The sequence below is a fragment of the Siphateles boraxobius genome, unplaced genomic scaffold (assembly GCF_051911475.1).
Source record: "Siphateles boraxobius isolate OS27281-9 unplaced genomic scaffold, OSU_SipBor_1 75, whole genome shotgun sequence".
Classification (NCBI taxonomy): domain Eukaryota; kingdom Metazoa; phylum Chordata; class Actinopteri; order Cypriniformes; family Leuciscidae; genus Siphateles; species Siphateles boraxobius.
In genome coordinates, this window is record NW_027509203.1 from 2,270,001 (window position 1) to 2,282,500 (window position 12,500).

Here is a 12,500-nt window from a genome sequence, read left to right on the forward strand (position 1 = left end):
ACCTCTCCATCTTTCTTCTCTCCTCTCGTTTCACAAGCTTCACCAGACAGGAGGTGATGAAGATGATGCTCAGCAGGAGGATGATGGCGGCGCTGATGAAGGACATGAGAAGAGCTAAACGAAAGCCCTCATCCTCCAACCGAGAGAAAGCTGGAGGAACACACAGTGAGAGGATGAAGGAAACGCCACACGATTCATTAGACACACACCCTCACTGAGCTCAGGTGCAGGACAATAAAATAACAATAAGGTGATGTCTACAGTACACACTGAATTCATGGCTCAAGAACAACTGTATTAAAGTGCAACGTTTTGACCAACACTTGTGTGGAAAAACACAACTCGATATACAAACAGGTTATCATCTTAATTTAACACACACTCCAAAACACGTTGCACACATTTAAAAAAACACAAAATTATAACAAAATGCCTGTTTTGTCAAGTATCCTCTCAAAATCTTGAATGAACGTAAAGCGTTGAAGATAGGATGTGTGTCAGATCCGTGTCGTGTGTGTCGGCTCTTAAAGTGACAGAAGCCTAATAAACCTGCTACTGTCTGTCATTAATGATGATCAGAGAGAAAATCACTCACTGATCTAACTTATAGCTTTAATAAGGATACATCTATGTTTAATATACAATTTATGCAGTGAAGACTGCAGTGTTTGATAACTTTATTCAATTTCTGTATTTATCCAATCTGTTAGACCTGCCTGAAACTCTTTAACACACACCGAACACCACTGTTTAACCACTGTTTACAAGGTCACATGGGTCACAAACAATCATCTTGACTGGGCTAGTAAAAATCTGAACCGGTCTGACAGCGCCAATAGAAACATTTGAGCGCTGATATATTGAAGAGTAAATGTGACATTTACTACAATGAGTTTAAGTGAAGATTGTTTTAATTTGACTTAAATTAAAAGTTGTTGTGTTTTTTAAAGCCGAAAAAATGTAAACATTTATAGCTTTCAATTATCCAGTAATGCTGAATGCCTATAATTGAGAAATAAATCAAAATACTATTGGCTGAACTGGTAGTGGGCGGAGTCACACAGACCAAAACAAAAACACACATTCCAACACAAAACGCACATTTCAAAGTAATATCACTGGCTGTAGAAATCACTCACATGTTTCCTAAATATCTGCAAACATACTATGGTATTTTTATGCTTTAGTACAGTAAAAAAAAACGTACATACAGCACCTTTAGTTGCGATTAATCACGATTAATTACAGAAAATGATTGATTAGTCAGTTATGTGATCGATTGACAGCTCTAGGACCAGTTTAATTTTTTTCTTACGTTTGCACTGGGGTGTCCCACCGCTCCAGCGCGTGTCGTTCCTGCTCCACACACAGGACACCTGAGCGCCGCTGACCGCGCGGTGTGTGTTCGGGCACTGCAGACTCATCACACTGCCCACGCTGGTGCCGTCGCCCGAGACCAGCTTCAGCGTCCCGATGACCGGAGACAGTAGCGGAAAACACTGACCTGTGCAGAGCAGATCAACGACAACCTCATTCAGCTATTCTGAATCACGAACATTTAAATGATCAGAAAATATAAGTATTGAGTATGAATTGTACTTTTGTACATTGTCTCGTTTTCAGATACAAATGCATAGAAGCCAGTTTTGTTTACTTTTTAAAGTACTGCATTAATGATGGTATATTTAAATTGTAACTGTTCATTTCAATACATTTCATTGTAACTATTAGTATGGTTTTGCTGATTTTATGAAATTATTGTAATAAAAAATACTTGGCTAGACAAAATAATAACAGGGTGGACAAAATAATATCAGGGTGGCATAATAATAAGAGTGGACAAAATAATAACAGTGGACAAAATAATAACAGTGGACAAAATAATAACAGAGTGCACAAAATAATAACAGTGGACAAAATAATAACAGTGGACAAAATAATAACAGTGGACAAAATAATAACAGAGTGGACAAAATAATAACAGTGGACAAAATAATAACAGTGGACAAAATAATAACAGTGGACAAAATAATAACAGAGTGGACAAAATAATAACAGTGGACAAAATAATAACAGTGGACAAAATAATAACAGTGGACAAAATAATAACAGAGTGGACAAAATAATAACAGTGGACAAAATAATAAGAGAGTGGATAAAATAATAACAGAGTGGATAAAATAATAACAGAGTGGACAAAATAATAACAGTGGACAAAATAATAAGAGAGTGGATAAAATAATAACAGAGTGGCATAATAATAAGAGTGGATAAAATAATAACAGAGTGGCATAATAATAAGAGTGGATAAAATAATAACAGAGTGGACAAAATAATAACAGTGGACAAAATAATAACAGAGTGGACAAAATAATAACAGTGGACAAAATAATAACAGAGTGGATAAAATAATAACAGAGTGGATAAAATAATAACAGAGTGGACAAAATAATAACAGAGTGGACAAAATAATAACAGTGGACAAAATAATAACAGAGTGGACAAAATAATAACAGAGTGGATAAAATAATAACAGAGTGGATAAAATAATAACAGAGTGGATAAAATAATAACAGAGTGGATAAAATAATAACAGAGTGGCATAATAATAAGAGTGGATAAAATAATAACAGAGTGGACAAAATAATAACAGAGTGGACAAAATAATAACAGTGGACAAAATAATAACAGAGTGGACAAAATAATAACAGTGGACAAAATAATAACAGAGTGGATAAAATAATAAGAGAGTGGATAAAATAATAACAGAGTGGATAAAATAATAACAGAGTGGATAAAATAATAACAGTGGACAAAATAATAACAGAGTGGATAAAATAATAACAGTGGACAAAATAATAACAGAGTGGATAAAATAATAACAGAGTGGATAAAATAATAACAGAGTGGATAAAATAATAACAGAGTGGATAAAATAATAACAGAGTGGATAAAATAATAACAGAGTGGATAAAATAATAACAGTGGACAAAATAATAACAGAGTGGATAAAATAATAACAGTGGACAAAATAATAACAGAGTGGATAAAATAATAACAGAGTGGATAAAATAATAACAGAGTGGATAAAATAATAACAGAGTGGATAAAATAATAACAGAGTGGCATAATAATAAGAGTGGATAAAATAATAACAGAGTGGACAAAATAATAACAGAGTGGACAAAATAATAACAGTGGACAAAATAATAACAGTGGACAAAATAATAACAGAGTGGATAAAATAATAAGAGAGTGGATAAAATAATAACAGAGTGGATAAAATAATAACAGAGTGGATAAAATAATAAGAGAGTGGATAAAATAATAACAGAGTGGATAAAATAATAAGAGAGTGGATAAAATAATAACAGAGTGGACAAAATAATAAGAGAGTGGATAAAATAATAACAGAGTGGACAAAATAATAACAGAATGGATAAAATAATAAGAGAGTGGATAAAATAATAACAGTGGATAAAATAATAAGAGAGTGGACAAAATAATAACAGTGGATAAAATAATAAGAGAGTGGATAAAATAATAACAGTGGATAAAATAATAACAGAGTGGACAAAATAATAAGAGAGTGGATAAAATAATAACAGAGTGGACAAAATAATAACAGAGTGGATAAAATAATAAGAGAGTGGACAAAATAATAACAGTGGATAAAATAATAAGAGAGTGGATAAAATAATAACAGTGGATAAAATAATAACAGTGGATAAAATAATAAGAGAGTGGATAAAATAATAACAGAGTGGATAAAATAATAACAGAGTGGATAAAATAATAACAGAGTGGATAAAATAATAACAGTGGATAAAATAATAAGAGAGTGGACAAAATAATAACAGAGTGGACAAAATAATAAGAGAGTGGATAAAATAATAACAGAGTGGACAAAATAATAACAGAGTGGATAAAATAATAAGAGAGTGGACAAAATAATAACAGTGGATAAAATAATAAGAGAGTGGATAAAATAATAACAGTGGATAAAATAATAACAGTGGATAAAATAATAAGAGAGTGGATAAAATAATAACAGAGTGGATAAAATAATAACAGAGTGGATAAAATAATAACAGAGTGGATAAAATAATAACAGAGTGGATAAAATAATAAGAGAGTGGATAAAATAATAACAGTGGATAAAATAATAAGAGAGTGGATAAAATAATAACAGTGGATAAAATAATAACAGAGTGGATAAAATAATAAGAGAGTGGATAAAATAATAACAGAGTGGATAAAATAATAAGAGAGTGGATAAAATAATAAGAGAGTGGACAAAATAATAACAGAGTGGATAAAATAATAACAGTGGATAAAATAATAAGAGAGTGGACAAAATAATAACAGAGTGGACAAAATAATAAGAGAGTGGATAAAATAATAACAGAGTGGACAAAATAATAACAGAGTGGATAAAATAATAAGAGAGTGGACAAAATAATAACAGTGGATAAAATAATAAGAGAGTGGATAAAATAATAACAGTGGATAAAATAATAACAGTGGATAAAATAATAAGAGAGTGGATAAAATAATAACAGAGTGGATAAAATAATAACAGAGTGGATAAAATAATAACAGAGTGGATAAAATAATAACAGAGTGGATAAAATAATAAGAGAGTGGATAAAATAATAACAGAGTGGATAAAATAATAAGAGAGTGGATAAAATAATAACAGTGGATAAAATAATAACAGAGTGGATAAAATAATAAGAGAGTGGATAAAATAATAACAGAGTGGATAAAATAATAAGAGAGTGGATAAAATAATAAGAGAGTGGACAAAATAATAACAGAGTGGATAAAATAATAACAGAGTGGATAAAATAATAAGAGAGTGGATAAAATAATAACAGTGGATAAAATAATAACAGAGTGGATAAAATAATAAGAGAGTGGATAAAATAATAACAGAGTGGATAAAATAATAAGAGAGTGGATAAAATAATAACAGAGTGGATAAAATAATAAGAGAGTGGATAAAATAATAACAGAGTGGATAAAATAATAACAGAGTGGATAAAATAATAACAGAGTGGATAAAATAATAAGAGAGTGGATAAAATAATAAGAGAGTGGATAAAATAATAACAGAGTGGATAAAATAATAAGAGAGTGGATAAAATAATAAGAGAGTGGATAAAATAATAACAGAGTGGATAAAATAATAACAGAGTGGATAAAATAATAAGAGAGTGGATAAAATAATAAGAGAGTGGATAAAATAATAACAGAGTGGATAAAATAATAACAGAGTGGATAAAATAATAACAGAGTGGATAAAATAATAAGAGAGTGGATAAAATAATAAGAGAGTGGATAAAATAATAACAGAGTGGATAAAATAATAACAGAGTGGATAAAATAATAAGAGAGTGGATAAAATAATAAGAGAGTGGATAAAATAATAAGAGAGTGGATAAAATAATAAGAGAGTGGATAAAATAATAAGAGAGTGGATAAAATAATAACAGAGTGGATAAAATAATAAGAGAGTGGATAAAATAATAACAGAGTGGATAAAATAATAAGAGAGTGGATAAAATAATAAGAGAGTGGATAAAATAATAACACAGTGGATAAAATAATAAGAGAGTGGATAAAATAATAACAGAGTGGATAAAATAATAACAGAGTGGATAAAATAATAAGAGAGTGGATAAAATAATAACAGAGTGGATAAAATAATAAGAGAGTGGATAAAATAATAAGAGAGTGGATAAAATAATAACAGAGTGGATAAAATAATAACAGAGTGGATAAAATAATAACAGAGTGGATAAAATAATAAGAGAGTGGATAAAATAATAACAGAGTGGATAAAATAATAAGAGAGTGGATAAAATAATAAGAGAGTGGATAAAATAATAAGAGAGTGGATAAAATAATAACAGAGTGGATAAAATAATAACAGAGTGGATAAAATAATAAGAGAGTGGATAAAATAATAAGAGAGTGGATAAAATAATAACAGAGTGGATAAAATAATAACAGAGTGGATAAAATAATAACAGAGTGGATAAAATAATAAGAGAGTGGATAAAATAATAACAGAGTGGATAAAATAATAACAGAGTGGATAAAATAATAACAGAGTGGATAAAATAATAACAGAGTGGATAAAATAATAACAGAGTGGATAAAATAATAACAGAGTGGACAAAATAATAACAGAGTGGATAAAATAATAACAGAGTGGATAAAATAATAAGAGAGTGGATAAAATAATAAGAGAGTGGATAAAATAATAACAGAGTGGATAAAATAATAACAGAGTGGATAAAATAATAACAGAGTGGATAAAATAATAACAGAGTGGACAAAATAATAACAGAGTGGATAAAATAATAACAGAGTGGATAAAATAATAAGAGAGTGGATAAAATAATAAGAGAGTGGATAAAATAATAACAGAGTGGATAAAATAATAACAGAGTGGATAAAATAATAACAGAGTGGATAAAATAATAACAGAGTGGATAAAATAATAACAGAGTGGACAAAATAATAAGAGAGTGGACAAAATAATAAAAATAAAAGCTCAGTGAAATATATTGAACCATTTACTAAACAAAATAAATAAAAATGGAAGATCCAAAATGTCCACCCTGTTAGGGACAAATGAACAACAGTTTCAAATACGTATTATTTAAATTTACTGGCATATCAGTATCAAATACGTATTATATAAATTTAAAAGCATATCAGTTAATAAATGATCAGAACATATAAATATTTTACTTCCTCACAAACACAAAATAATAACAGGGTGGACAAGTGGTATAAAGAATGTATGGATGGATGGTTTCCTATCTCTCAGATACAACCAGTTACATTATTACTTTAGTATGAACTGGATTTAAATCGGAAACAATAAAACATTGCCAAAGAACTTTAAAAGCACTACTTCTCCAACTTTAACCATAAATGACTTTCACAATCACTATGTTCACTCTCAGTGTCCTCTCTGTTAGCTCTTCTGATCTACGGTCATTGCACTGTGTCTGAGGAAAGACAAGCTAGCTGAAGGGTCATCTAATAAAGAATCGCATTGTCGTCATTTTAAAAATAGGATTATTCTACTAACTTTTCCCCCATGGACATAATAAGGTAGACCACATCAAATATGAAAGATAAAATTGGTTAAAAAAATAGACAATTGAAATAATCTCACTCACTTTCCAAAGTTGTTTTCCCTCTAAAGAAGCGATGGCAGCTTTATGATATGATGTCATTTAATTTTTCCAACGTTTATTTAAAGGAAAAGAAGTAAAAAAATAACAGGGTGGACAGTAAATTGAGGGACAAGCTAAAAACCTTAATTATAATTACTAAAATAAATGTAATAATTGAAAAGAATATATACATTAGAGAGAATATTTACTGATATTCCCAACAATGGACAAAATCACCTATTAAGTGTTGTATTTATGAAACTGGGATACACAGACCTGGAAAATGCTGATATATGTTTGTTCAAAATGTGGTCAAATTATTTCTTTAATAAACTTCAATATGCTTAGAATACAAATGGTGTTATTTATGACTAAGACAGGTTTAAAATGGACATTGTTCAACATTTTAAGGCAGTAAAATCCCGATCTTTACTGGAGAATCCCAGGAATGACTCTCATATTTCTCTGCAGTGTTATCATAGTTTACATGATTCGTCTTTACGGATGTTTTCTTGTACACTAGTAGTGTTTTTGCTCTAGTGAGAAGTGAAAGTGTAATGAGGGTGTGCCTGTTACATTTCACACACAATTTACAACCTGTAAACCGGTGTCAAACTAATAAAAGGAACCGCATACGATAATAGGTTAAAAGTATTGGGAAGATCAGTGAATATCCAGTGAATATTTCTCAGGATAGAGTTATTAAATAAACAAAAATTATGCCTATAAAGAGCTGATCTGGGGTTTGACAGGACTGAGACGAGGCTGAAGTACATGTTCAATACTGTAGTTTCACCACATGCTAATGGTTCAGCAGATGTAATATTTAAAAAAAATTTGAGTTTTGAAAATTACACCATAGCAACCACTCAAAACACCCTAGCAACCACCTAGCAATCACTCAGAACACCATAGCAACCACCCAGAATACCCTAGCAACCACCCAAAACACCCTAGCAACCGCATAGCAACCACTCAGAACACCCTAGCAACCACCTGAACACATGAATAAGCCATATCTCAGCACCAAAACGTCGTACAGACATGTTTGTTGGTTCGTATGCAATCATGTACCACACTCTAGCAACCGTGTGGCGAGTTTTGCCACTGCAAGCACCACTTCACATTTTCTTCTGGAAATGTACATTCTAGTTAATGTCTATTATTGACTTTTGAGCAAAAAAAACAGGAAATTAAATAAAACACAAAAAAATGAAATCAATGGAATCAGCAATGAAATCAATTTTCTCAAGCATGACAGATAACAGTTTTAAATAACGAAATGAAAATGTTTGTTTGTCAGTTTTGCGCCTCATCATGTCACATGACCACGTCTGCATTGATGGAAACTTTTTGACGACTGGAAATGTAAAGAAAGCGCACACAAACACAGATTTTAAAGTGATTTTATGAGAGGCAACAGCAATGCCTGAAACATAAAATAATATAAAAAATAAAAAAACATTTGGCCAACAAAAACTGTAATTAATATATTGTAGCCTAATTACAATATTTACGTGTTTAAAATGTTTACAGCATAGAAACACGTCACCTGTTTATTTTAAAAGCAGCTGGTGAACACTTTCTGCTGTTTCTCACACTTGGAAAAGGCCAATCAAATAGACTGATTATTTATATATATATATATATATATATATATATATATATATATATATATATATATATATATATATATAATATTTTTTTAATTATTTTTTTTTTAACATGAATTGTTTTTATATAGAAAACGTTGCAAGAATGTTCCATTTAAACAACACCAGAATGCAGTTTTAGTTTTGCATTTGCATATAGAGTAAACGTCACCTTGAAATAACAGAGAACACAAGATGTAGAAAGAAACAGGAAAACGGAGCGCGTTTCCGATCAGAGAACCGCTGTCATTTACAGAAGACGCGTTTCCTGCCACACACACACACACACACACACACACACACACAGACACACACACACACACACACACACGCACGCACGCAAACACACACACACACACACACACACACACACACACACACACACACACACACACACGCACGCACGCAAACACACACACACACACACACACACACACACACACACACACACGCACGCACGCACGCAAACACACACACACACACACACACGCAAACACACACACACACACACACACCTGCTGCTCACCCTACTCTTAATACGAATGAAAAACTCACTCACATATAGGCTACTCACTTTATCTCTCTCTCTATCTCTCTCTCTCACACACACACACACACACACCACACCAATTCCACCGCGTCTAAAGAAAAGCCACTACATTAGCTACACTTTATTTTAAGGCGCCCCTGTTGCAAAAATAAGTACTGACTAACAATATGCAGTTATTGCTGATTTATTAAATATTAAAAAATTAAACAGACGGATAAAACTCTGTAGGCTACATCAGAATCTACAACTGACTAGATATTTTCTGCAGAGCAGATTATATACATGCATCATAAGAGAACAACAAAGAAGTAGGCCTATATTTAAGAATAACTAGTTCAGTCATGTGTAACGAACACTGTAAAATAAAGTGTCAGTGAGTAATCTTGTGATATAAAGCACCTCAAATCTAGCCAAATAACATTTGAAGAGCTGAAGTATGTATTTAAAGGTGTGTGTGGATGAATGAAGAGCTGAAGTGTGTATTTAAAGGTGTGTGTGGATGAATGAAGAGCTGAAGTATGTATTTAAAGGTGTGTGTGGATGAATGAAGAGCTGAAGTGTGTATTTAAAGGTGTGTGTGGATGAATGAAGAGCTGAAGTGTGTATTTAAAGGTGTGTGTGGATGAATGAAGAGCTGAAGTGTGTATTTAAAGGTGTGTGTGGTTGAATGTACCTGTTCGGTCTCCCATCCCTGATTCAGACGCACTGATGATGAATGCCATTCAAAGTGTTGTTGCGCGAGCGCTTTCACTTCACAGTCAGGGAGGCGGCGCATGCGCAGAGAGGCGACACACGCACACACACAGAGAGAGAGAGAGAGAGAGAGAGAGAGAGAGAGAGAGAGCACTCTCAGTCTGGAGCGAGTATTTAGGATTTATGATGAGGACACACTGTCTCTCTCAGTTTAAACTCCAGATGACCGATGGCAGTGGAAGACAATTGCTAACGCTAACAGCGCAAATATTCACCGCATTGTCTAGTTCCTTTCTCTCAACATATTAAAATAAATGAACAAGAGAATTAGATATAGGTCGATCAAAGGTTTTCGATTCATTTCTATTGAGTTAAAAAAAGTCTACCGTGACTCGCTTAGCCTCTACTACTTATTTCAAGTTAAAAGAAATTCAGCTTTAAAAAAAAAGAAGCTTTTTTCGTATAGGCTACAGTCCCTTTAAGACAATTAATCTCGCTGGTCTCCATCTTGAAACGTCTCGGTCTCTTTAAATGGGGAAACACTTGAAATTAGAAATTCTCCAAGCTGTTAAGGTGATTATACAGGGCAACTTTTTAAGCAATGTTGCCGTCAACAAGCAAACAGAGGAGACACAGGGCCCACGACCGATCTAAATTATCCAGATAGAAATGTATTGCCCATTTTTAATGGGTGCCCAAAAATAGCTCAGCAAGATTGCTCCAAAAGTTGCCCTGTGTATCATCACCTTTAGGGCAGCTTCAGTGAGGCAAAGTGATCAGCCATTGGCTCTTTTATTTAGAAGGCGGGACTTATTCCGCCATGTTGCGCATTGCATTTTCTTTCATTTATAGTAATATGAGTGCAGTGTCTTTCTGTATAAATTCTTTCACTTCAAAGGTTAGAGCACTTGAATGAGCAGGGTGTGTTTAAACTGGCCTAAAGTTGAGATATTTCATGTGGGACATTCAGTTATCAGACTGTGTTATGTTAAAATGCAGATATGCATATTAAATTGAATGTGGACTGGTGTTTGCTTATGCATTCTGAGATTGTTGTTTTGTCTATGAAATCCACAGTTAACACTACAGAGGCCCTGTCTCGAGGAGCTGGTGACTCGAGGAGGGAGTTAGGTGTTGTCTTGCAAAAAAAAAAAAAAAACGAATGACATTTTCAAGAATTAGAAAAATGAAGTGAAAGTCATGCAAAGGGTTTAAGTTAATGTTATTAGATCTAAGAGCATCATGAGGCCAGATGTAGAAACTCAGAAACAAGAAAGAGGAAGTACTGAAGGTCAGGTGACACGAATAACAGGAAGACCAATGAGGTGTGATGATACCTCAACCAAAGCCACTAGAAAGCAAGCCTGTCAGGTTAGCAAAAACAAGCGTATTGCCTGCTAACACTGCGGTACGCAGAGGAGACCTGAGGCTGTTTGTGTTTAAAGGCTTTACTGCGCTGAAAAAAAACTCTTTAAGTGGGGAAACGGCTTACTGACCGCCTCTCTGCTAATATGCTAACATGTTTGCTCTTAAAGTCCCCCTAGTTAATCTTTTCATCTGTTAAAACTCATCTTTGATCACCAAAATTACACATTTTAAACGTTTTAAATATCTTGAATGTAGCTTGACACCCTTGACTCATTTAGTATGCGCGTGTAACCCAGATGGGTTTTGCCTTATTCTCCTTATATTCTCCTTATTCGCGGCTCCCTTTTTGTGTTCACGTTGTCGCGAGACTTCGTGAAGTATCGCGAGACTTGAGATGGAGTGTTGCGTCATTTCCTTTAAATACGGCCGCGCGCTGTTGTTTTGGTATGTGTGTGCGCGAGCTGTGTGTTGAGCTGCTGCAGGTAGGCGTTTAGCCCTGTAAAACATTTTATTAATTAAACTGCTGGTTTATCTATCATGTATGCCAATCTTTTAGATTGCCTCTACCGTTGCAAATGACTGCTGTTGAGTGACTTAATGATGTGGGAACTGGTGAGTTGTCATTGTTTGTTATACAGTGCTGAAAGTGTGTTGTATGTGTATATGGTTCTGTTAGCCAGTGCTGGCGCTGGCTTTGCTTAATCATACTGAGTCTGACTATATATATACACTTTGTGCTTATTTAAATGAGCAAAACGTTAATAATTAATCTTAATATTGTTGAATTATGAAGTATCAACTATTCTTTGATTTTGAAATGTATTTTGAGGTTATTTACTGATATTGTCTATTTATAAGAGTATTCTTGCTGATTGTTAAATTATTTATTGCTATATGCAGTATTTATATTGAATCATGTACATGATGAAACGAATGAACTGAGATAATGATTATGATAATATGATGACTTTATTATATTATGCTTATGGTGATTAGTTGTGATGCTTGGAACCAGAATGATGTATTAATTGGTCCTGT

At 32.8% G+C, this 12,500-nt stretch overlaps 1 protein-coding gene across 1 annotated transcript in view; it reads right to left on the bottom strand.

Annotated features, from left to right (window-relative positions):
• The window catches only part of susd3 (sushi domain containing 3), a 14,355-nt gene extending 4,172 nt beyond the window's left edge, over positions 1-10,183 (bottom strand). The window contains exons 1-3 of the mRNA XM_077217690.1: positions 10,075-10,183; positions 1,316-1,504; positions 3-150 (exon numbers count right to left, since the gene is read on the bottom strand). Coding sequence (XP_077073805.1) covers positions 3-150; positions 1,316-1,504; positions 10,075-10,123 — 386 coding nt within the window. The 5' untranslated portion in view covers positions 10,124-10,183. The remainder of the gene's footprint in view (positions 1-2; positions 151-1,315; positions 1,505-10,074) is intronic.
• Positions 10,184-12,500: the final 2,317 nt, after the last annotated feature.